The 26,006-nt window shown below is 46.7% G+C and overlaps 1 protein-coding gene across 4 annotated transcripts in view; it reads right to left on the bottom strand.

Annotated features, from left to right (window-relative positions):
* Positions 1-26,006, bottom strand: part of MAPK8 (mitogen-activated protein kinase 8) — a 118,800-nt gene that overhangs the window by 30,187 nt on the left and 62,607 nt on the right. For all 4 annotated transcript variants that reach the window (XM_050960231.1, XM_050960230.1, XM_050960233.1 and 1 more), the window contains exons 2-5: positions 16,718-16,884; positions 7,286-7,415; positions 2,999-3,057; positions 2,739-2,877 (exon numbers count right to left, since the gene is read on the bottom strand). In XM_050960231.1, the coding sequence (XP_050816188.1) occupies positions 2,739-2,877; positions 2,999-3,057; positions 7,286-7,415; positions 16,718-16,839 (450 nt within the window). In that variant the 5' untranslated portion in view covers positions 16,840-16,884. The remainder of the gene's footprint in view (positions 1-2,738; positions 2,878-2,998; positions 3,058-7,285; positions 7,416-16,717; positions 16,885-26,006) is intronic.

The raw sequence follows: 26,006 nt of genomic DNA, 5'->3' as shown, positions 1-26,006 counted from the left end.
AATACAACATTTTTTATGAACAGCAGGCTGATCTTTCTATGAAGGCTGAGAATGATCTGTCATAATATGAGGAGCTGAAGGTGAAATTGATCCACCTGTGTCATTCAGAGCCATTAACGCATTCAGAGATCATTATTTACAAAGCAAATGTGTCAAAAGTTAGCCTTGCCAGAACAAGTCATCTTGTGAATTTATACTGCACTACAATATGAAGCAATTCAAACACTTCAGGAATGTCCGTACAAATTCTACACTACAACTACCAGGAAGCACTGAAACTAGATTTCCTGAATTTCAAACTAATCACCCACCACCAGTAATATCTGGAACTGAACTGAACTGATCACTGTGGTGGTGAAGTAGCTCCTTTTGTAACTGTGATTGCATAAATGTTTCCATTCACCTGCAGGTTCTCTGAGAGCAGGAGCTCTGTATTATGGTGTGCTTAGAAGGTCTGAAAGGAGACTGCCCTGCAACTCCTCGCCCTGGCTAAAAGGGCCATCTACACAACCAGGGAGAGGAGGTTGGCTGATGGAGACTCCGGTGACTGTGGGGCTTGTTTCTGATCCTTGGTCCGTTCACGTATCCGGGCGGAGTTCCTCTGGGCGGCGTCCACTAGCTCCCTGGATGCCTTCGAGGAGCAGAGGGCGCTGTCCAGGATTCTCTGCTCGGTGTCCCCGTCAGGCTCCTTTCTTATGACCCTTTGACTGCACTCCTGTCCTTGTTCTTTTATTAGTTGTCCCCCAAAATCGATGGGGTTCTGAGGTCCTGTGGGTCCTCCCCTTAGGCTGGGGGGGGGGATCCTTTAGCAGTGCCCGCCCACTTCCCAGAAACCCAATAGAAACTCCTAAAACTGACAGAATAGGGTCTCCCTTCCTATGTATTTCAACATGGGTTAGGGGAGGGCATTCTCGCCAAGTATGTCCATAGTATTGGGATTTCTTTTCCTCAGCAAAAAAACCCTAGGAAAATATCAAGATTGTACAGCTAAGCACTCAGACAGGAAACGCCAAGGTTGCATGTGTGGCCTTTCTTTGAAACCCATGGGTCTATGCATTTTGATGAAGACTTTGATGACACACAAAAGTGTCACAAAAATCACACTGAATTTCTCATACAACGTAGTATCAATCAATTTTTTGGCACCATCCTAAATAAACAAATGCAATATTCTGTAGTTTTTTTTAATCTGGCATACAAAGGATAATACAAACATTGAAATGAAAGAGTACATGGAAAAACAGTAATAGCACACAAAACTACAGGTCAAGTACAACAGGATAAGTATTTCATAATAATAAAAAAAATTTCCTGGCATATACATATCCAAGTAAATTACTTTGGATAGTTAACTGTCTCATCCCCTGAACTGCACCTAAGGAAGGCTGCACTGCTGACTGAAGAGAATGTATAGTATATGGGTGCTGAAAAATAATTAAATGCATACCGAGATGAGAACTTATTTAAGAAGTCAATACACACATATAATTAAATATCGTAACAATGAAAACAGAGTAAGAAAATGAAGTATTATAAGTTGCTACGTATTCCTAAAGATTGTGTATATATTAAAAATATATATATTTGTGTATATATAAGATTGTGATCTTATATATACACAACAATATAAATGTTTTTTGAGAAATCATATACAATTATGTAACTGTAGACAGTATTGTAAAGAATGGAGAACTTAACTTCACAATTTTCTGACCTGAGTGCCTAATTAAGCAACCTTGACTTAATGTAAACAACACAATGAGGCGGGGGGGGGGGCGCCAACCTGAACCTGAGAAGGAGCCAGACTTTACCAATATACATTGACAAAGAGCCACCGTAACACATTTGCAGACCCCCAGCAGCTCCTACAATCCGCTCCCAGCATCTCCCACCCACCAGCAGCCCTGCCAATCAGCGCCTCTCCCCTCCCTCCCCATACCTTCTGATCAGCTGTTTTGTGGTGCGCAGGAGGTTCTGGGGAAGTGGGGGGTAGGAGGAGTAAGGGCATAGCAGACTCAGGGGAGGGGGCAGGGCCTATGGCAGAGCCAGGGGGTTGAGCAGTGAGCACCCCCCAGCACACTGGAATGCTGGCGCCTGTAGCTCCAGCCCCGGAGTTGCTACCTATACAGGAGTCCCATATTAACTTCTGAAGAGCCGCATGTGGCTCTGGAGCCACAGGTTGGCCACCCCTGCAATGAGGAAATAGTTAGGCGGCTTACAGGATAGAATTTTCCAAGCTACATGGTTGTATAAAGTTTCACTCACAGGACTAGACAATATTTGATTATGCAAATAATTTTAAAGGTGTATAATGTGCTTGTTATTTTAAAAAATGCAAAAATAAAGATTACATGATGGCAGTTTAAAAATATATGGAATTTCACATTTGGTTACCAAAAAACAAAACAGGGGCTTAGTTGGTTTAACCAATTAGTATAAAAAGTCACTCTTTTCCAGGTATTCTTTCCTTCTGATATCCACTGGGATAAGAATTCTACTGCAAAATTAGAGGAGGTGATGCAACCTATTATACAGATTTTGGACAATTTAGTCTAGCCAAATTGAGATCCAGTTCAAGATGGACTCATACTTTTGTTTCAGATTTACACACACACAAACAACAATGCAGGCTTTGAAAGTAGATACATGGTTTCGATATTAACAGAATTTTTCCCAGCTCCTTAATACTGAAGGCAAGAACATTAGGCGGATTTTAAAAAGTATAGTATATCACTAACCCTATGTATAATTCCAGCAGAGTGAAGATGCTTGATACCACACAGCATCTGATAAAGAAGGTACGACATTCGTTCATGGTCTAGCTCCATCTGAATCACTTGGCAGAGATTTGCATCCATGAGCTCCATCACTATGTAACTTATGAAACAACAACAAATGAGTAATTAGAAGATAAGGTGTATGTCTGAAGTCCATTCCACTGCACACGCTCATGACAAGTAACTAAATAGTTACAAACTTGGGTAAAAATTAGACTTACACATCTTGAAATTCTTCCAGGGATTTCTGTGGTGTGAACACATTCAGTAGGCCAATTATCTGTGAAGAGAAATAAAGAAAACTTACAAAAGGTCAAAAAATAGATTTTGCTTACCTCTGCAAAACACAAAATTGGTGGCTGGAAAGAAGTAAAATTTGGTCTAAGAAGTCTCCTGATCATACAAGTGCATTTTGCTCTCTACTACATATACCCCAACAGTCATTGTTAAGAATTGCATTTACTAACTTTCCAACTAATGCTGCCAACCCTCCAGGATTGCCCTGGAGTGTCCAGGAAGTAAAGACTAGTCTTTAATTAAAAAGTTTATATCGTGATGAAACCTCCAGGAATATGTCCAACCTAAACTGGCAATCCTGTTTCCAACCTAACCTCTGATGTCAGAGCTACAGCACTTTTGCACAGTAATATGCATTATCACTGGCAAAGTGCATGTCCAAATGAACTGCCCATGTAGTAACAGGATAAAGCGACACAGAAAGGTTGAGAAACTTCTTTTGCACTCTGGACAACCAGAAGAGCTGAAGACGATTCTGTGCTGTACCAGAAGTTCTGCGGTGTTCAAACTCAAGGTGAAATATAACTTGTAAAAGAAGAAATTATAACATTTACACACACAGAGTGATGGAAGTAAGAGTTACATTGCCAGGCAACCAGAACGGCAGATTAAAATGCTTCAGCTGAAGAGAACGGGTTGCATAGAGGTTCTCTAAGGACAGCTACTGCAATGTCATAACCCTTCAAGAGATGTGGCGTGTTTACCTTACGATAATATTTCATTAGAAATTAATCCAGAGGTAGATTAGGAAGCAGAGTAAGTGCTTATTAAATGAAGTGCACCATTGATTCATCACAAAGAAAAGCACAAGAATAAGTGAGCAAAAGAGGAAACCAGAGCTTCCAAGGAAGGATGACTGGAAGAGGAAGTAGCTTGAGTGTTTGCATACAAGAAGAGAATGAGCTACTACTAGTCACCATGATTACTGATGCTGTGTGTGAAGAGGGAACATAGTTATACTGAGCCCAAGCCTGTTATCTTCCAGCTGAGGGACAAGAAAATGAAATAAGCACTACCATACAAATATCAAATCTTTACAGGCGTCAGTGGGACACTGGCTTTACCATTTCATTGCAGGAGCGACTAACTGTTTTACAGTTGAGATAATTTATAGCAGAGCCATTCAAGTAACCAATTTACTGCTTTTATAAATGCCATGCTATAATTCCCACCAAACTCAGCATAAAAAGAAGACTCTGATGCATGCAAGATCAGAATATTTTGGCCAGCAGTGCTGGGGCTGTGCTTGTGCCCTGAATGTCCTCATCCTCTCCCCCACTTGATGGGATTAAGGGCAAAGTAGGCCCCAAATGTGCCTTAGTTCCTTCGCCAATAGAGAATCCAGATGGCACAGGACTCCATAGTAGCAGGGAAGGAGAACAGGTCATGAAATACAAATAGATACAACATCTCAAAGAACCACAGATACTGTCGGATAAGTCATCTCTCTCTCTTCTTTGAGTGATTGTCCACATGGATTTCACTTCTGGTGGCTAGCTAGCAGTGCCTTCAAATCAGGAGGTAGGTGCTAGGAGTCCTAGTTAAATGAGGATTGCAGGACAGCTCTACCAAAGTGGGAGTGAGATCTTGAGGCCACAACTAAGGAGTAGTGCTGGGTGAAAGTGTGGATTGATCCTCATGTAGCTACCCTGTGAATTTCTGAGATGGGGATGCCTTTTAGAAAAGCAGCCAAAGCTATCTGAGTCCTGGTAGAATGGCTTCTAACCTGCATGGGTGGATATCACAGCACAATTTAATAGAATTAAATATCAATTTAGACAATCTTTGGGTGGATATTGTTGGACCTTTAATCATGTCTGTAACTGTTACAGACAGCCTGGGAGAGTTCCTGAAGGAGCTGTCAAGGTCATTCAAAAAAGCCCTGATCACATCCAGGGTGTGCAGTTTGGTTTCCTTCTTGATTACAGCAGGGAAGAAAACTAGCCAAAAAAAGGCTCCTCAGGTGCCCATCATTAAGTGAAACAGCCACATGACAAGAGGGGCAAGTTTTGAATGCTAGGAACCTTGTTTCTGCCGTAGCTGGTAAATCCCAGTAACAGGAAGTCCCTAATATTAAGTTTTGTTTTGTAGTTTTTTCTTTTAATTTTGCCAAAGGCCATAAAAAAGAGAAACGCGCTATGCCAACTATGCTATTTATTTATTTACACACACGGGTATCAAAGTTGCACAGTGAACAGATAAGTAGATCCTGCAAGGATTTCCATCTTGCAACCATGGGTGGCGAGAAGGAACTGAAAGATGGTTGGGCCCATGCACTCCATATTGCCCTCAAGTGGGGGAACACTAGGGCACCCAGGTTACAGGCACAGCCCCAACAGACATTGCTGCCAAAAGAATTAGATCTCTTGTGCATCAGATGCCTGCACACCAGAAGTGGAATCCATGTGGACAACCACTCTAAATTATAACCCTACAGCAATCACTGTTTCAGAATTAACATATGATGTTCCAATGCAAACCACTTTGTGAAGTTCAGTGCAGTTTAAAGAGTTTAACATCTTAACCATGTTTATTGCTTTGTGTCAGAGTGGTTGTTATACATTTACCACCTCCTCTCCAAACCATGCACACACAAGTATGAAGGGCTTTTAGAGTAAGACTGGCTGCACTGTGCTTTGGAACTAGTTTGTTTCTCTCCAGCCTCTGCCTATGCTTCCAGACTGAAGGGGCTGGGTTGCTGCTTCAGTGATATCAGAGGAAGAACAGGCAGGCAACTAATAAACCCTGCCCAAGCAGAAGCTTCCCTATTCCAGGTAAGTACAATAAGGCAGTTTGAGGATAGAAGCGAACTTCCATAGCTGATGAGAGATATCTGCCAGCTGCAGTGAGTGGATGGGGAATGCAGTGCAAGGTCAAGCAGCTGCTAATTATCAAGAGTCACTGAGCAGAAAGGGCCTATTGTCATCATTATATAGTTTGCGGTAACATCCAAAATGAGCTTGGAAGTTTCCAAACACAGAGGGCAACAGTGTCTGGCTCAGAGATCATACAGGCAGTATTCTCAGTGTGGCACTGCAATGGTATCTGCAGTAGAAGGCAGCTTCTTCTCCTGTGGGTGGTGGCCCTACTCGCCTATCACCCTGAGGAAGCTCGAACTTCACACATGGGGACCATGAGAGGAGGTAGTGAGGTCTGTGAGGACAGCATGCTAGAGGTCTGCTCTGGGCTAATTTTAGTGCCTGACCCACAGCTAAACACCAACCTGAGCACAGACAACCAAACTCGACCCAAGAGCACTGAATCATTTTCAAGCCAGATCTGAACCCGATACTTCCCCCTGAACCTGTCAGCTTCATCTTGTCCCTGGGGCTTGGCTTTGTGGGGGCTTCCTGCTCCACAGACTCCCTGTGCCCACAATCCATCTCCAGCTGTGAGGCTGGGGCAGCGGTGACTGTGTACCCCGTTCCTGGCAGCCACCCTTGCCACACTTCACATGCTTTGGAACAAGAGGCACTGAGACTTGTTGGCACACTAACACCACAGCATACAGTGGAGCAAGTTGGTGATGGTTAGCAGGAACATGGCATGCAGCCACTGCCAAGCCAGCCCCAGGGGCAAGAGCAGGTGATCAGAGACTTTTTTTTAAGGTTTTTTAGACCCAACTTGACCTGAAACCAACACTTGTAGTTGGGTCTCACTGGGTTCAGGTGGTGTATTAAGACTCTATAGCATGCAGCCCCTAGCGAAGGAAGGAGCTGGCTCCTACCAGCTATCTTCAGGGCAGTTCTGATAAGCAACCACTTGGCCTATCAGCACCTCTGCTGCTCTGCTCTGATTTCACGGCCATCTCCAGAACCTGAAATGCTCTGCTCTCGTCCTGCAAGACCACCTGACCCACTTGTGCACCAAAATCTGCTGTCCCTTCTATCCCTCCCAAGCAGACTCTTTAGCAGATGCAGCACAGAAGGGAGAATGGTTACCTGTAGTACATCAGCAAAGTCTGCCTGTACCACACCTAGCAGAGCAGCACCATGGCTCCAGCCTTCAGCCTGGAAGCCAGGGTGGGGCCAGAGTTAAGGAAAAGCATAGTGGTGGCACTCTGAAGCATCCTCCTGTACTTTAGATGTGAACAGGCCACCCTTTAAAACACATCTCTAGCCTATTTAAGGTGTTACCCTCTAGAGCTACCTATACAGTACCTAACGGCCTTTTTCTTAACACAAACATTTAAGGCAGGATGTTTCACTTACATTTTTGTGATTTACACACTTCATGAGAACAAGCTCTCTGTAGGCTCGTTTAGCATGGGTTTGATTCTGAAATGGCCGGCTTAGCTTCTTGATCGCAACATTTCGTTCCAGGATGGCATCATAGGCTGCACTGCAATGAAAAGTAAACCACTGTTACATCATTCAGATGGCACTTGATGGGTTCAAAGCACTTTATCAATTGGTTATTTCTTAGAACATGCTCTTTCATCTCAGAAAGGAGGAGGAGTATTGTTTCCATTTCACAGATGGGAAACTGACACTGATTAAGGTACTATCCCCAAAGTCACACAGCAACTCAGCAGGTGATCCAGAATTCCCATGAATATTGAACTCCAATACAACAAGTGTACAAGCGAGTGTCTCCATCATAATGAGCAAAAGAGAGTTACCTTTTCCACAACTGGCATTCTTCGAGATGTGTTGCTCATGTCTATTCCACAATAGTGGTATGTGCTTGCCACATGCACTGGTGCTGGAAGTTATGACCCTAGCAGTACCTGGAGGGGAGTACCCCAGCGACCCCTGGAGTGGTTCCTCCATGGCACGGTATAAGGGGCACTGCCTACTCCCCCTACCCTCAGTTCCTTCTTGTCAGACAACTCCGACAGAGGGGAAGGAGGGCAGGATGTAGAATAGACATGAGCAACACATCTCAAAGAACACCAGTTATGGAAAAGGTAACTAACTGTCTTTTCTTCTTCGAGTGATTGCTCATGTGTATTCCACAATAGGTGATTCCAAGCTATATCTGTTGGAGGTGGGTAGGAATTCACAAATTCTCGGGACAGAGCACAGCTCTGCTGAACCCAGTGTCATCCCTGGTCTGGGAGACCATCACATAGTGCGAGGTGAACGTGTGAACTGAAAACCACGTGGCAGCCCTACAAATGTCCTGAATGGAGACATGGGCCAAAAAGACAGCCGAGGAGGCCTGCGCCCGAGCCGAGTGAGCCTTCACAATTGGTGGCAGAGGGATTCCCGCTAGGTCATAACAGGTACGGATGCACGAGGTGATCCAGTTGGAGAGTCGCTGAATGGAGACTGGCCGACCTTTCATGCGCTCGGCTGGGGCGATGAACAGTTGTGAGGACTTTCCAAACGGCTTAGTCTGCTCCAGGTAAAAAGCCAGAGCCCATCTCACATCCAGTGTGTGGAGGCGGTGCTCCTCACTGGACGCATGGGGCTTGGGGCAGAGAACCGGCAGAAAAATGTCCTGAGCCATGTAATAGGAGGAGACCACCTTCAGGAGAAACAAAGGATGTGGGCCGAGCTGGACCATATCTTTATGAAACATCGTGTACGGGAGCTCGGAGGTCAGGGCCCTGAGCTCTGAGACCCACCTAGCCGACATGATCGCAACCAGGAAGGCCACCTTCCACGAGGTGTGACCAGGAGCACGTGGCTGGCGGCTCAAATGGGGGCGCCGTGAGATGGGCCAATACCAGGTTTAGGTCCCACTGCGGGACAGGGGGCCTAACATACGGGAATAGGTGATCTAACCCCTTAAGGAATTGGCCAGTCATAGCATGGGAGAATACCGTGTGGTCCTGCACCGGAGGATGGAAGGCCGAAATGGCTGCCAGGTGCACCTTGACAGACAAAGTCGCCAGGTCCTGGGCTCTAAGGTGAAGGAGGTAGTCAAGAATAAACTGGATTGGGGCGGCCACCACAGAAACACCCCGCTCGTCTGCCCATCTGGAAAACCGAGACCACTTTGCCAAGTAGGCTCGGCACGTGGAGGGCCGTCTGCTTTCCAAGAGAATGAGCTGAACCCCTTCCGAGCACGTTCTTTCCTCCCAACCTAACCATTGAGCAGCCATGCCATGGGGTGGAGAAGGCGGCCTTGGTCCTGGGAGAGCAGGTCCGGGCAGGATGGCAACAGCTATGGCAGGGCAACTGTCAGGCCTGTGACAGTCCTGTGCCAATGCTGCCTGGGCCATATCGGGACAATCAGAAGGACCCAGGCCTTGTCCGTCTATCTTTTCCAGGACCTTGCCAATCAGCAGGAATGGGAGAAACGCATAGAGAAACTGGCCTGACCAGGACAGGAGGAAGGCATCGGAGACAGCGCCCCATCCCAGCCCCCCCGAAGCAGAACCAGGAGCAGCGACAGTTCTTCAGAGTCACTAACAGGTCCACTTGGGGAGTTCCCCACACTTGGAAAAGTCTGTGCACCATCTCTGGGTGGAGAGACCACTAGTGCTGAGAGGAGAAGTCCCTGCTTAAGCGATCCGCCCTCACATTCCAGGCGCCCGACAGATGGAAGGCCTGTAGGCAGATGATGTGGGCTATAAAAAAATCCCACAGCCTGAGGGCTTTGCAGCAGAGGATCGGGCCCCGGCTTGCCTGTTGATGTAGAACATCAAGGCCACATTGTCTGTGAGGACTCAGACCACCTGGCCTTTCAGGTGCGAGTGGAAGGCTATGCACACCAGCCGTACTGCCCTGAGCTTCTTGACGTTCATGTGTAGGGTCAGATCCTGAGCTGATCACATGGGCCCCCCATCCCAGGTCTGACGTGTCGGACACCAGCTCCAGTGACAGGGCTCTGCTTTTGAACGGGACCCCTTGGAGCATGTTTCCTGGGGAGGACCACCATTGCAGGGAGGTGACCACCAGCTCGGGTACTGTGAGGACTTTGTCCATCCTGTCCCTGGCCTGGGAGACAAGGCCAACCAAGGCTGGCGAGGCTTCATACTGAGTCTGGCATGATGGACCACATATGTGCATGTTGACACGTGATCCAAGAGCTGGAGGCATGCTCTGGCTGTTGTCATTGGAAATCTTCTGACTGTGTCGATGAGGCGTCCAGGACCGCCCCGATAAAACCTATGCATTGTACTGGGACTAACGTGGACTTGATGCTGTTTTCCAACAGGCCCAAAGTGGTGTCAAGGAGTGCCACGTGATCCCGCATCTGTGACCAGGAGCTGGCCATGACCAACCAGTCGTCCAGATAGGGGAAGATCTGGACCCCCGACTCCTGAGTTAGGCCGCCATCACCAACATAGATTTCATGAATACCCTGGGGGCAGAGGACAAGTCAAACGAGAAGACCGTAGATTGGTAGTGTTCCTGCCTCACCATGAAACGGACGAAGCATCTGTGCCCCTCGAATATATGAATGTGGATGCACGTGTCCTGAAGATCGAGGGCGGCGTATCAGTCCCTGGGATCCAGGGAGGGGGTGATGGAGGCCACGTAGACCATGCAGAACTTGAGCTTCACTATGTAATGGTTCAGGCCTCACAGGTCCAAGATGGGCCTGAGCCTCCTTTTGGCCTTTGGGATAAGAAAATAGCCCTTGAATTCCCCGGGTACCGCTTCCACCACTCTTAGGCCTAGGAGCCACCCCACCTCCTGCTCGAGCAGGGCCTCCTGCGAGGGGTTCTCCAGGAGGCACAGGGTTGTTGGGCGGGGAGGAAGTAAACTGGAGGGTGTAGCCCCAGGAGACGGTGTTGAGGACCCATCAGTCCGAGGTCAGCTGTGACCACTCCGGGAGGAAAGCACACAACCGATGGAGAAGAGAAGCTTTATTGAGGGTGGATCAATAATGAGAACTGGCAGGGCATCCAGTCAAAACCGCCTTCTCCCTGCTTGCTTACTCTTGGAGGAGGCAGGCCGAGACTGCCTCTGTGGACACCTCTTATAGTCCCATGACTTCTTATAAGTGGTCTTGTATTTTGAGAGGGTGGCCTGAGCGGGAGTTTGCTGCAGCTTGAACTTACGTTTAGCTGGAGCCAGAACATAGAGACCTAGAGTCTGGAGAGTCGTGCGGGAGTCTTTCAGGCCATGCAGCTTTGTATCCATTTGTTCTGCAAATGGAGTTTTGCTGTCAAACGGGAAGTCCTGCACGAAGGTCTGTGCCATGCTGGACAGCCCAGAGAGCGAGAACCATGACGCCCTTTTCATGGACACCGTGGAGACTGCATCCGAAGCTGCCTGCAGGGTTGCCCTTGCAGCAGCTGTGCCCTCCTCCACCAGTGCTTTGAACTCCTTTCTGTCACGCTCCTGGAGGAAGTCCTGGAACTTGGGTAGGGAGCCCCACAGATTGAACTCATACTGGCCCAGGAGAGCCTGGTGGTTCACCACCTATAACTGGAAGCTCAAGGACGAATACATTTTCCTTCTAAACGAGTCCAGCCTTCATGCCCCTTGGTGGGTACAAAATACTTGCGTTCCATGCTCTTAGAGATGGGGGCCAACGAGGCTGGGATTTGCCACAAGGCATTTTAAATTTTCTCCACCCCTTCACGGAGAGGCAATGCCACCCTGCTCGGTGCCGAGGGAGAACAGCCTGTTAAACAAGGAGTCCAAGGGCTCCTCCATCTCCTCTGCTTGGAGGTGTAGTCTTCATGCTACTCTTTTTAAGAGTTTTTGGTGGGCCCTAAAGTCCTCCTGAGGGATGGAGAGAGGAAGGGCCGCAATCACCTCATCCGAGGAGGGTGAGGAGGCCAATGTGGTACTTTGGGTGTCCACCAATACCGGAGGGTCCACCACCTGGTCGGTCTCCAGGCATGGTGCTGAAGATGTAAGTCCCACCAACTCCTTCCTCGGAGGTCTGGAGAGGGAGGCCGAAGGTCCTTCTGAGGCTCCTGCCACCGAGCAAACGCACACCGGGGGCTGCGTTGGGTGCCACGGTGCCCATCGCATCATTGGCCCAGCCATAGGGCCCAGTTCCACTACATCTGCTGTGGCACCAGTGGAGCTGGCTGTTCGGCCTGGCCCATCGATGGATAACTACAAAAGGAGGCCAGGCTGACATACAACCTGCCGTTGTCCCTGGACCGGGAGGAGTGGTGGTGCCGGAAGCGATGCTGACCACTGGACTGTGATCCTGACATAGAGAACCAGTACCATCGGTAATAGCTGCTCCGTGATCAGCTCCGGCAGGCAGACCCGTGACGGCGAGAAGAGGGTGATCGATGCCCAGGGCTGCAGTAGTGGTGCTGTTGCGGGGTCCTGGAGCAGGATGACGAATGGGAATAATGTCGACGTTCGTGCTGTGACCAGCTGCAATAGCCCCTCCGAGATGAGGGGCTTTGTGTCGTCTGCCTCGGTCCCGTCAGCGTTTTCTCCTCAAAGCGGAGCAGTGCCGAGAGTCTCAGTCAGACGGAACCCAACCAGACAGCCTAGTGGGCATCGAGGGCAATCCACGTGGATTTTGCCCTGAACAGTCGCTGGGCGGCAAACGGCATCGGGAACGTTCCCTCAACCGAGATTGATACTGTGACAGAGGTGACTGTGGAGATCTCAGCAGCGGCTTGCCTCTGGAGTGCGGGGCCAACATTGGCGGTGCTCCTGATACCGGTATGGGCATAACATCTCAGGCTGCCTGCAGGGTCTCCAGCTTGGAGGGCATCCAGACATCCAGGAAGGACTGCTCTGAATGGGCCAGACTACTCCGCTTGACTTGAGTTGGAGGCCTAGAGGCTGGTGAGGACCGAGGACTGCCCAAGATGGGTCTAGCTCTGTCCTGGGTTTACTCCGGTGCTGCGGCGAAGAAGACCTCTTCCTAGCCTTCTTGGCGTGCCCCGTGGACAAGGAGCGGTGCTGACTAGTCGATGGTACCGAAGGGTCACTACGCACTGACACTGCGGTGCCCAGTGCCAACTCAGAGTGGCACGTCAGTGCCATGGTCAGCGCTGACTTCATCAGAATAGCCTGGAGCTTAATATCCCTTTCTCTCTTGATCCGAGGCTTAAACGACTTGTAAATCTTGCAGCTATCGCTGAGATGAGTTTCCCCCAAACAGCGTAAAGAGTCCGCGTGCAGATCACTCACTGGCACAGATCACCTACAAGCGTCACACGACTTAAAACCCAGGGCACGGGGCATGCCCCGGCCCGAGCACTCTAGCTAAACTAAACTAAATTAATTAACTACAGGTATCATACACTGAACGAACAAGCAGTTTTGAGGACGAGCTACAGGAAAGCTGGAACAGAACAGTTCCAAAGCACCTACACTGGCAGCAAGAAGGAACTGAGGGTTGGGGGAGCACGCAGCACCCCTTATACTGTGCCATGGAGGCACCACTCCAGGGGTCGCTGGGCGCTCCCCTACGGGTACTGCTAGGGGGAAAACTTCTCACACAGGTGCACGTGGTATCCTAAACAATTCCTCTTCCTCACTGTGTGTCTACTGCCTTCAGGTATTCGACAAGTGTGTCTACATTCCCTATCCCCACTTCAGCCATGTTATTGTACATTAAATTTTTAATCTCTCCATCTATTTAAGTATCCTTAAGGAGCCCTTCTGGTATTAAAGGTGCCCCAAACTGAATGTAACTACCAAGAAAATTGTGGCTATCCATGACAACACAGACCCATCCAGAATTCACATTAGCTCTTCTGCTATCATATCACAGTGCAAGCTTCTATTTTACTTTGTTGGCAACTATCAACTCTAATAATAACTTGTTCAACACTGTTACTCTTCAAGTGTCTCACCTGTACTACCTGCATTTTTTCAAATGCATTAGCTTTCCTTTGTCCATATTACTGTCAGAAATTTACACATAAATACAGATTAACAGGTTCCATTCTAGAGGTTCAGGCAATTTTATTTCATGCCCATACTCCTACCTTCAAGTAGTTTCTTTTGTCATTACTATGGCCTCTTGGTATTATCTCCTGATTTAGTATCAGCTGAAAGTTAATGCTCTATTTACATCTTCTCCCTGATCATTCACAAAAATGTAAAATAAGCCTAGACCTAACATTTATCCCTGGAGTAGACCTATCCCAGGAGCAATTCCAATTCTCTGCCTGAAATTACTACTTGCTATCTTTAATCTGCAGCTCTCACCTAATTCTCAGTTCATATGGCATTGTTTATAACCCAATCAGTTTTAAGTTAGCTTTAGGGACAAACAACGCAGGAATGCAGGGGCAAGATTAAAAATGCAAAGGCACAAAATGAGCTCAAACTAGCTACAGGAATAAAGGGAAACAAGAAGACTTTTTATCAATACATTAGAAGCAAGAGGAAGACCCAGGACAGGGTAGGCCCACTGCTCAGTGAGGAGGGAGAAACAGTAACAGGAAACTTGGAAATGGCAGAGACGCTTAATGACTTATTTGTTTCGGTTTTCACAGAGAAGTCTGAAGGAATGCCTAACATAGTGAATGCTAATGGGAAGGGGGTAGGTTCAGAAGATAAAATAAAAAAAGAACAAGTTAAAAATCACTTAGAAAAGTTAGATACCTGCAAGTCACCAGGGCCTGATGAAATGCACCCTAGAATATTCAAGGAGCTAACAGAGGAGGTATCTGAGCCTCTAGCTATTATCTTTGGAAAATCATGGGAGACAGAGATTCCAGAAGACTAGAAAGGGGCAAATATGGTGCCCGTCTATAAAAAGGGAAATAAAAACAAGCCAGGAAACTACAGACCAGTTAGTTTAACTTCTGTGCCAGGGAAGATAATGGAGCAAATAATTAAGGAAATCATCTGCAAATACTTGGAAGGTGGTAAGGTGATAGGGAATGGCCAGCACAGATTTGTAAAGAACAAATCATGTCAAACAAATCTGATAGCTTTCTTTGATAGGATAACGAGTCTTGTGGATAAGGGAGAACTGGTGGATGTGGTATACCTAGACTTTAGTAAGGCATTTGATACTGTCTCACATGATATTCTTATCAATAAACTAGGCAAATACAACTTAGATGGGGCTACTATAAGGTGGGTGCATAACTGGCTGGATAACTGTACTCAGAGTAGTTATTAATGATTCCCAATCCTGCTGGAAAGGCATAACAAGTGGGGTTCCGCAGGGGTCTATTTTGGGACCGGCTCTGTTCAATATCTTCATCAACAACTTAGATATTGGCATAGAAAGTATGCTTATTAAGTTTGCAGATACCATCAAACTGGGAGGGATGGCAACTGCTTTGGAGGATAGGGTCATAATTCAAAATGATCTGGACAAATTGGAGAAATGGTCTGAAGTAAACAGGATTAAGTTTAACAAAGACAAATGCAAAGTGCTCCACTTAGGAAGGAACAATCAGTTTCACACATACAGAATGGGAAGAGACTGTCTAGGAAGGAGTACAGCAGAAAGGGATCTAGGGGTCATAGTGGACCACAAGCTAAATATGAGTCAACAGTGTGATGCTGTTGCAAAAGCAGCAAACGTGATTCTGGGATGCATTAACAAGTGTGTTGTGAGCAAGACATGAGAAGTCATTCTTCCGCTCTACTCTGCCTCAACTGGAGTACTGTGTCCAGGACTGGGCACTGCATTTCAAAAAAGATGTGGAGAAATTGAAGAGGATCCAGAGAAGAGCAACAAGAATGATTAAAGGTCTTGAGAACATGATGTGGTCTTGAGAATATTAAGCGGTCCGCCAAGACAGTTACAGGTTAGAGGCAAGATGCACTGATTGAGTTGGAGCGGGAAGGGGCATTACATGTCATTACAATTAGTTCCTCACTTTGGGCTTGGCTGCACTTGCAGCTGTAGAGTGCTTTGAGTTAAACCGGCCTTCGGAGAGCGCACTGGGGAAAGCATACCAGTCTGTCCACACTGACAGCTGCAAGCGCACTGGCGTGGTCACACTTGCGGCATTTGCAGAGGCATTGGGAGTGGTGGATTATGGGCAGCTATCCCAGCGTTCAAGTGGCTGCAACGTGCTTTTCAAATGGGGGGGGTGGTGTGTTGTTTGTATGTCGGGGGAGAGAGAGAGGGAGGGTTTTTGGAGTGCTGAAGTGTGTCAGCACTCTATCTTGTAAGTTCAGATCCCCCTAACCCGCTGCCTCTCACTCACTTAGTAAATGTTTGCTCTGCCCCATTACAGATAAGCAGCCATTGTCTGATATGGAGCTCTGAAAAGGCACTTCTGCATTCCTCAGCCGATTTCACAACAAAGAGAAGAGGCGCCACTTGACTTAAGGGGATTATGAGACGTTTCTGGAAGTCAGTCAGAACGCGATAATGTAACTCCTCATTCACACTGGCCCTGGGGCGTCTCAGCCAATACTAACAGCCATTATCCCTCTCGTGGAGGTGGAGTATCAAAAGCGCTCTAGCCAGGGAGTTAGAGCGCTCTACTTGCCTTGCCAATGTAGACAGGGAGTAAGGAAGAGCGCTCTGGGAGGCTTTATTGCAGTATAAAGTGCCAGTGTAGCCAAGCCCTTTGAGAATCAAATTCTCTCACACACACATCCAAAGAAGGTGAGCTGTAGTCCACAAAACCTTATGCTGAAATAAATTTGTTAGTCTCTAGGGTGCCACAAGTACCCCTGTTCTTTTTACGGATATAGACTAACACGGTTGCTACTCTGAAACACATCCTACTGACTCTATCCTACTTTCAGTAAGATACAGTAGTCATCACACTCAATTTTCTCTTCTAAATTAAGCTACGATTATTTATGTTCAAATTTAAAGAAAAAACTTACCATACTATTCCTTGTGCCCCTGATCCTATAGGTTTTAAATTCTGGTATCGTTTCAGTACAGTGAAAGTAGAATCTCCAATCTCTACACTGTAGAAATTGCTGTCACGCTTGCTTCTGCTCATGACGACAATCTAGTCAGATAGCTTCATCCAAAATTCTCTCAACCTGTAAAAACAAAAAGAAACGATTGTAATTGTCAAACTTTGGTTTTCTAAGTATCAAATACAAAAAGTTGCCTTATCAGAGGATTTCTTCTCCTAGATCCACTTTTGCCAACTGTATAGGGAACATCTCCAGTGAGACGACAGTAGATCTGTCACACAGAGGTTTTAGACTGTAAGGCAGGGGTTCTCTAACTGTGGTCTGTGGACAGTTCCCTCTAAGGTGCAAGCCTGGGCGGCTGCACACAAGAAAACTAAGGGCCACTCACCTAATTAGTGGAGCCAGCAGGCATGGCTCCACTAATTAGGTGCCTGGACCCTGGAGAAAACGCACATGTAAGGTGAGGTGGTGGCAGTGGTGGGGGGGGGGGGAATAGGGAGTAGGTGGGAGGGGGCAGTGGGGTGAGAAGAGGGGGTGGAGGGAATTTGGGATATGCAGGGCTGTGGTGGCTGGAGAAAGAGGCAACTTTCCCCAGCTCCAGGGCTGCGGCTGCCGGGGAGAACCTCCCCGCCCTCAAACCAGCCCCAGCTCAGGGGCTGCCATGGTGGGGAAAAGAGGGCACATCCATTGCATTAGAAAGGTAAGACTATGGATATTAAAATATGAGTTGTGTGCTTTTAGTTGTAGGACAAAAAAGGTTAATTTTTTTATATAGCATTTTTATCCAACCGCCAACATGAAGTGGTGCACCAAGACCCTCAATTTTTGAAGTGGTCCATGGGAAAAAACAAGTTTGAGAATCACTGCTGTAAGGTGTTCAGGCCAGAGACAGTGTCTTTGCACATATCTGTACAGCACTTGGAATAAAGGCCCCGATCAGGATCAGGGTCACATGAAGAACTATTGCAATAGAAACAAACTATTAATATACTACCTGAGGCTAAAAACTAAATCCTGCCTAACAGAGGCCTACCAGAGCATGGCACTCCCAAACCTGAAACAATCTGAGCTAGACTGCAAATCAAAGAGTTCCAGGAAGAAAAACTGAGTTGCACAGGAGGAGTACAATGTATCTTTTAACCTAACAAGAATAACTTTCAAATGCCCTGGAATTTAATAGTTTACCAAAAGTGTGTGTGTGTGCGTGTGCATGCGTTCTGACGGACAGATATGAATGACAAAAAAAATGATCAGAGAAAGGAAGGGAAAAAAATTCCCTTCCTTTACAGGAAAAAAGGAAGTCTTACCATAGGCTACAGATTCCTTAAATTTCCCTAGGTTAAAGTTGCATCACAAACTGTCCAAAAAAAAAAAATAAAATAAAAAAACCACACAACCCGATATTAAGCTTACATTATGTAAGTTTAACTCTGCTCCTTTCTGTATATGCACTACCAGTCTGAGATTAAATACTGTTTCTCTCCGGTCTCCTGTGCATGGCTGTGAATTAATTCTGGGTGAATGCTAACTGTGCAGTCTCAATGTTCTCTTAATACAGGTTTTGCGTGAAATTAATAGAGTAAATGGTCCTTAGTAAGGTATCTAATATTAAAACCTCACACATTTGACTAGAACAAGAAGAGTTTGACCTCTAATGGTTAAGAAAGAGCATGTTGTTTTAATACATTACTTTAGTCATTTACTCAGTGCTTAACAGAAACAATGACAGATTCTTAGCTCCCATGCAGCACTATATTGTTATTGATTTGTATTTTATATACTTGCTTTATTTTAAAAGACATTTGAAAATAGGGACAATATTTTCTTCAGGGAGAGAATCAGAAATTGGTGTTTGTGGCTAGTCTAATTTATATAGAAGTCATACATTTGGTGTGATCCATTAAAATAAGTGTTCTAAAATTAGAATTCTTCAAGAATCTAAAAATTCAGCAAATTCAGTTCTCAGTTAGCTGATCTGCATTCAATTCAGTTACCAGCTGCAATAAAATAAAGGGAACTAGAAAGGACTAAAATGATGTATTTTTAAATTATTTAATAAATTATATAATCTAAAATAAACTGCATCAGAGGGATCATCTGTCTGAGAAGAAAGCCTTACCAAACTAGTTCTCTTTGCAACTGTTAAATTGTACCTTTGTCACACAAACCTCAAAGGCTCACTTCACTAACTATAGGAGCTGATAGCTCACTGAAGAGGATGTAGAGGTTCCCCTTACTATGGAATGCCTCACTGGAGCAGACACGACTGTCACGACAACAAGAAAGGAAAGCTGTATAAGTTCTGAGCCCTTACTGTAAACCAGGCATAGGCAACCTATGGCATGCATGCCAAAGGCGGCACGCAAGCTGATTTTCAGCGGCACTCACACTGCCCGGGTCCTGGCCACCGGTCCAGGGGACTCTGCATTTTAATTTAATTTAAAATAAATAATCTTAAACATTTTTAAAACCTTATTTACTTTACATACAACAATAGTTTAATTATATGTTATAGACTTATAGAAAAAGACCTTCTAAAGACATTAAAATCAACTGCAGGTCTGGATAGCCTACACTTGGATACCATATGTTTGGGGAGGGGAAGTGACTCCAGAGCACTGGCTATAAGCAGCAGCATGAGGCACAACCCGTTAGTCGCTCCCTGCAGCAGAGGGGGAGAACATTTGTTTTTCAGTCAGGCCAATGCAGTGCACCCAGAGAAGAGACTAAGCCCCAGTACTATACTGTGCCCACAATGGTGCCTGCCAGCTGAACCCAGTAGGCCTCCTCTGCACCAGGAGCTGGCCAGAGACCCACTCCAGCCAAAAGGGACAGCTACCAACTTTCCAACAAGGAATGCACTACTTCTTCATCTCCAACTCCACTAACCTGTGGGGATACTTGGGGGGCATTTTCATGGTTTTTGTAGAGGGTTCAGAAATTAAGGGAGTGTTTAATTATTGCTGTGTGACTAGTTAGTAGCTATCCCTGATTCCCTTGCCTTTCCCATTTGTCCTTGGTTCCTGACCTTTCCTGTTTTTGGGTTTTGTTTTTTTTTTAATTTGCCCATTCTTTCCCTGTAATAAAGCATTTGTATATTCTTGAAATTGGTTCCCTCTAATTATCTGCAACTTCTTAGAGGTCATAGAGTCTACTACGGTATGTACCTAGCAACTAAGTGGCATCACAAACTCAAACAACCCAGGGTCAACTGATGCTAAAATGGGTGAGGAGGGAGGATTAAAGGGATTACATAGGGGACCGGGAATACTTCAGGAGAGAGACACAAATATAGATGTAGATCACCTTTTAAAAAATGTGCATGCCCTGTGCTTTTGGGTAATGTGCTACCTCACTTATGTAATCAGAAGGTGTGATAAATGAAGGGGGCGGGTGTAGCTCCCTTTTATGGACACTCAGCCAGCCAGTTAGCTATGAAGTTCCTCTTGGTGGATGTTCTCTGCTTGCTTTACCTATAAAGGGTTAAAGTCCCCCAGGTAAAAAGAAGGAGTGGGCACATGACCAAAAGAGCCAATAGGAAGGCTAGAACTTTTTAAAATAGAGGAGAAAAAGCTTCCCCTTTGTCTGTTGTTGTTCTCCAGGGAAGATTCAGCAAATCTGAACAGGGGAACAGGGCAGGAGTTATGCTGTGAGAAGCTGAAGGCCAGGTATGAAAATCAATAGAATTATACCTAGAAATTGCTTATTTGGAAACCCAGATATGCAAGTAGATCAGAAATGTCTAGAAAGACACAATTAGGTTTATTTCTTTTTTTTTTGTAAGGCTTGTGGACTCCTCTGTGCTAACCCCAAATGCTTTTGTTTTGCTTGTACCCTTTAAGCTGGACCTCAAGGTTATTCTTGACATTTAATTTTTGTCAGTGGGATTTTCAAATCTAGTAAAAGCCTAAAATCTAGATGTATTTTCCTTCTTTTCGTTTAATAAAATTTACCTTTTTTAAGAACAGGAGTGGATATTTTGTTTCTTAAGAAGTTTGTGCATTTTTTTTAGTTAGCTGGTAGAACAGCTAATTTCCTTTTTCTTCTTTCTCAGCTCTTCCCCGGAGGGGGTGGGGGTGAAAGGGCTTGAGGGTACCCCACAGGAAGGAATTCCCAAGTGCGTTCTCCTGGGTTCCAAAAAAGGGGTTTTTGCACTTGGGTGCTGGCAGCATCTACCCATCCAAGGTCAGAGAAAAAGCTGTAACCTTGCAAGTTTAATATTAGCCTAGAGTGACCAGGATTAATTTTTTAAATCCTTACAGGTCTCCACCTTCTGAACTTGAAGTGCTAGAGTGGGGAGTCAGCCTTGACATGGTGGCAGAGCGGTGGGATCATTTTGAACCACAAGCACAGACCCCAGGATTTTAAAAGGTTGCATTTTTCCTTTTGACTGCTTGAAAGCCAGGGGGAAAAAAAAACTCTCTCTCTTTTCTTTGCTGCCTGAGGGGGAACAGGCACACAAAAGGGTCAGCCTGCGAAGCCAGGGAGTCCAAGAAGCAGTTTATTTAATTTTATTTTTTTCTAGCTTTGTGGCAACGAAATAGCTAGACTAGAGTAGGGCAGCCCTGTGCATGAGGTTGAGGTTGGGTACGGAAACCCTAGAGCAGGGGTTGGCAACCTTTGAGAAGTGGCATGCCAAGTCTTCATTAATTCAAGGTTTCACGTGCCAGACTGGCAGCGTGGGCAGCAGACGGAACCCCAGACAGGCAGTGGGCTGAGCGGCTCAGCCCGCTGCCCGTCTGGGGTTCCGTCCGCTGGCCCCTGCCAGCCAGGGTCTCTGACGCCTGCCCTGCTCAGCCTGCTGCCAGCCAGGTTCCGTCCATCCAAGCCAGCAGCAGGCTGGCAAGGGATGGCGGCTGGGACCCCAGCCGACAGCGGGCTGAGGAGGGACGGCGGCCGGGACCCTGGCTGGCAGCAGCGTGCTACCCAAAATCTGCACACATGCCACAGGTTTCTGACCCCTTACCCTAGAGCAACCAGTCTTCCCAAAGTGACACACCATGGAGGAGACAGACCCAGATCAAGCCCAGACATCCAGCTCCACAACAGAAACGCAGGGAGGGGATGAGGGGAGCAGGAACTTCCCAGGAGGGAAGGGTTAGCCCTCCCCAACCCAAGATCCAGGTGCCAAGATGGAGGGATGCCCTTAACTCAGACTGAGTTCTGACTGCAGAAGACAGGAATTTCGTCCTACAGCTGATACACCTGGAAGCAGAGGAGAGGAGACAGGCGAAGCGCTTGGAAGTGGAATTAGAAGTGAAGCACTTAGAGCTGGAAAGGACTAAGCTGGGTAAACCAGGAAATCCTAACAGTCCTCCTCCATGCACCGCTCCCCAATCCAAGAAATTCCCCACACACAAGGCAGGTGATGATACAGAGGCCGCCTTAGAATTTTTTGAAGGGGTCTGCCTTGGGTACAATACTGCTACAGACAAGTATATGGTGGCGCAGAGGCCGCAACTCAGTGGACCCTTAGCAGAGGTGGCAGCTGAAATGCCTAAAGAACACATGAACAAATACAAATGTTTTAAACAAAAGACCAGAATTAGAACGAGCCTAACACCCGTCGGCAGTTGAGAGCCCTAAGGTGGAAACCAGACATGGCATTTTCCCGACACGCCTATCACATTGTAAAAAATTGGGATGCCTGGATATCAGAAGCAAATGTTAAATCTCTGAAAGATCTGTCTCCTTATACAAATGGAGCAATTCTTAGAGAGTGTTCCTGAGGAAATAGAAAGGTACAGCCTAGATGGGAAGCCCAAAACTGTAATCAAGGCAGGGGAGACCAGAACCAAATTGGTGGAGGTGGCGGATGTGACGGGGTGAGTCACAGAGACCCCCTTGGGACTACCACCTGATGTGCTGAGACTCTCTCTGAGCCCGTTTTTCCTGCCAGCTTGGGACTTCAGTATTCTGTCTTGTTGAGCCAGACACGCTAGCCTGCTGCAAACACAGACCCAGGCCTGAACCAAGTCCCCCAAAAGCTACAGACTTAATTGAAAACAGCTTAAGAAGTGCTCCTGTCTCTAGCACACAGACCCCAATTGGGATCCAAACCCCAAACAAATCTGTTTTACTCTGTATAAAGCTTATACAGGATAAGCTCATAAATTGTCCTCCTGCTTTAATCATAATGACCTGAAGCATGTGAAGGCCAACTACCCCAAAAGCACCAGCTGACTGCAACTCATCACCCTGGAGTCCCACTCAGAGCCTTCAGGCCCAGATACCTTGCAAATACCTCCAGAGCGAAGGGAAACTGAGTGTGGGCAGGAGGAAGATTACTGCGTGGAGAGACACTGGAGCACAGGTGTCAGGTATCCACCAATCCCTGGTGGACCTCAAATTCATTGACGCAGAGGCCCAATTGACGGTGCAACCTTTTAAGGCCAACTCTTAACCCGTCTATAGCCAAGCTGCCTGTCCAGTACAAGGGCTGGTCAGGAATATGGACTTTTGCAGTCAATCACATTTATCCCATTCCCATGCTGCTGGAAGAAGACTTAGCCAACTATGTGAGGCTAACAAAAAGGGTGGGGATGGTCATCCGCAGCGAGGCTAAACAGGCCTCCAAACGTAACTCCATTCCTGAGCCTCCTATAGGAATCCAGCCAGAGGTGGTGGAATCAGACCCCAGCCCAGAGTCTATGGCAGCAGTTGTAGACCCAGCTCCTGGGACCCAGCCAGAATCAGCCCAAGAATTGGAACTGGTAGAGCAGTCAGCACCAGAGTCCGTACTTGCAACCCCACCAGAGTCAGGGAAGCCAGCATCAAAGGGTGCCACAGAGCCTGCACCTGCAGCAGCTAAACTGGCGTAAGAAGCTCAACTGAAGCCAGAAATACAACCTAGAGCACCAGTGGAGTGCAGTTCACAGTCAACAGAGACACCCCCCCATCACTTGCACGGTTTCCAGTGGGACCAAGCCGAAGTCCACAACTCATCAAGGAACTAATGTCTCCAGCATCAAGGGAGCAGTTCCAGGCAGAGCAGGAAGCGGATGAAAGCCTCAAGGGAGTTTGGACGACAGCACAGAGCAACCTACCACCTCTCAGCTCTTCCAATAGGTCCAAGTTTGTTGTAGGACGACAACTCTTATACAAGAAAACCCTTTCTGGTGGGCACGAGGACTGGCATTCTCAGAGATAGTTGGTAGTTCCAACTAAGAGAGAAAAGCTCTTGAGCTTAGCCAACAATCAACTAGTGGCCATGCTGGGGTGAACAGGACCAAAGACCGTTTGGGGAAGTCATTTCACTGGGAGGGAATGGGCAAGGACGTTTCTACCTACGTCTGGTCTTGTGAGGTGTGCCAGAGGGTGGAAAGCCCCAAGACCAGGTCAAGGCCCCTCTCAAGCCACTCCCCATCATTAAGGTTCCATTTCAGCATGTAGATATGGGTATTTTGGGTCCTTTCCCTAAGAAGACAACCAGAGGGAAGCTTTACATACTGACTTTCATGGATTTTGCCACCCAAAGGCTGGAAGCAGTAGCTGTAGGCAACACCAGGGCTAAAAGCGTAAGCCAGGCACTGGCAGATATTTTTGCCAGGGTAGGTTGGCTCTCCGACATCTTTACAGATTTGGGAACTAACTTTCTGGCAGGGACCATGAAACGTCTTTGGGAATCTCATGGGGTGAACCATTTGGTTGCCACCCCTTACCACCATCAAACAAATGGCCTAGTAGAGAAGTTTAATGGAACTTTGGGGGCCAAGATACATAAATTTGTGAATGAATACTCCAGTGATTGGGACCTATTGTTGAGCAGTTGCTGTTTGCCTACAGAGCTGTACCACATCCCAGTTTGGGACTTTCACCTTTTGAACTCATTTATGGCCACGAAGTTAAGGGCCATTACAGTTGGTGAAGCAGCAATGGGAAGGGGTCACATCTTCTCTAAGAACTAACATTTTAGACTTTGTAACCAACCTGCAAAACACCCTCAAAGACTCTCTAAGCCCTTGCTCGAGAAAACCTACAGGATGCTCAACAAAAGCAAAAGGCCAGAGAGCGTTCCTTCAAAGCAGGTGACCAAGTCATGGTCCTGAAAGCGCTCCAGGCCAATAAAATGGAAGTGTCATAGAAGGGGCCATTTATGGTCCAAGATCACCTAAGATCAGTTAATTACTTCATAGCGTTCCCAGACCCTATCTAAAAATCTAAAGTATACCATGTTAATTCTCTAAAGGCCCTTTATTCCCGAGAAATCAAGGTCCTCCAGTTTACAGCCCACGAGAGAGACAGCGCTGAGTGGCCTGAAGGAGTCTGTTATGATGGAAATAGCAACAATGGCGTAAAAGAGGTGAGCCTTTCCATAACCCTTGGGCACAAGCAGCGACAGCAAATTCAGGAGCTGTGCACCAGCTTCAAGCCAATGCTTTCAGCCACCCCAGACAGACAGAACAGTCATATCACTGCATTAACACAGATAATGCTCACCCAATTAGAGCCCAGACCTGCTGGATGGCTCCTCAAGTCAAAACTGCAATAGAAAGGAAAATCAAGGACATGTTACAAATGGGTGTAATCCGCCCTTCAAAGTGTATGGGCCTCTCCAGTGGTTCTTATTCCCAAACCAGATGGGGAAATCCACTTTTGTGTGGACTACCGTAAGCGAAATGCAGTAACTCAACCAGAAAACTATCCAATGACACGCAAAGATGAGCTATTGCAGAAACTGGGACATGCCCAGTTCATCTCCATCTTAGACTTAACTAAGAGGTACTGGCAAGTGCTGCTAGATGACTCCACCAAGGAAAGGTCAGCCTTCATCACCCAAGTAGGGCTGTATGAATTTAACGTGCTCCCTTTTGGGCTGCGAAATGCACCCTCCACCTTCTAGAGACTGGTAGATAACCTTCTGGCTGAATTTGGGGAATTTGCAGTTGCCTACCTTGATGATGTGGCCATATTCTCAGATTCATGGGCAGAACACCTGGAACACCTCTAACCTGTCTTCCGGCGCATAAGGGAAGCAGGATTAACCGTTAAGGCCAAAAAATGTCAAATAGGCCTAAACAGGGTTACGTACCTTGGACGCCTGGTGCGTCAAGGAACTATCAACCCCCTACAGGCTAAAGTAAATGCTATCCAAAATTGGCCTGTCCCTAAGTCAAAGAATCAGGTCCAATCCTTCTTGGGCTTGGCTGGGTATTACCGACAATTTGTACCACACTACAACCAAATTGCCACCCCACTGACAGACCTAACCAGGAAAAAAACAGCCAATTCAGTTCAGTGGTCTGAG

Source organism: Gopherus flavomarginatus, chromosome 6 (assembly GCF_025201925.1).
Source record: "Gopherus flavomarginatus isolate rGopFla2 chromosome 6, rGopFla2.mat.asm, whole genome shotgun sequence".
NCBI lineage: Eukaryota > Metazoa > Chordata > Testudines > Testudinidae > Gopherus > Gopherus flavomarginatus.
Note: the sequence above shows the minus strand (reverse complement) of the source record. Positions and strands in the feature narration are given on the sequence as shown.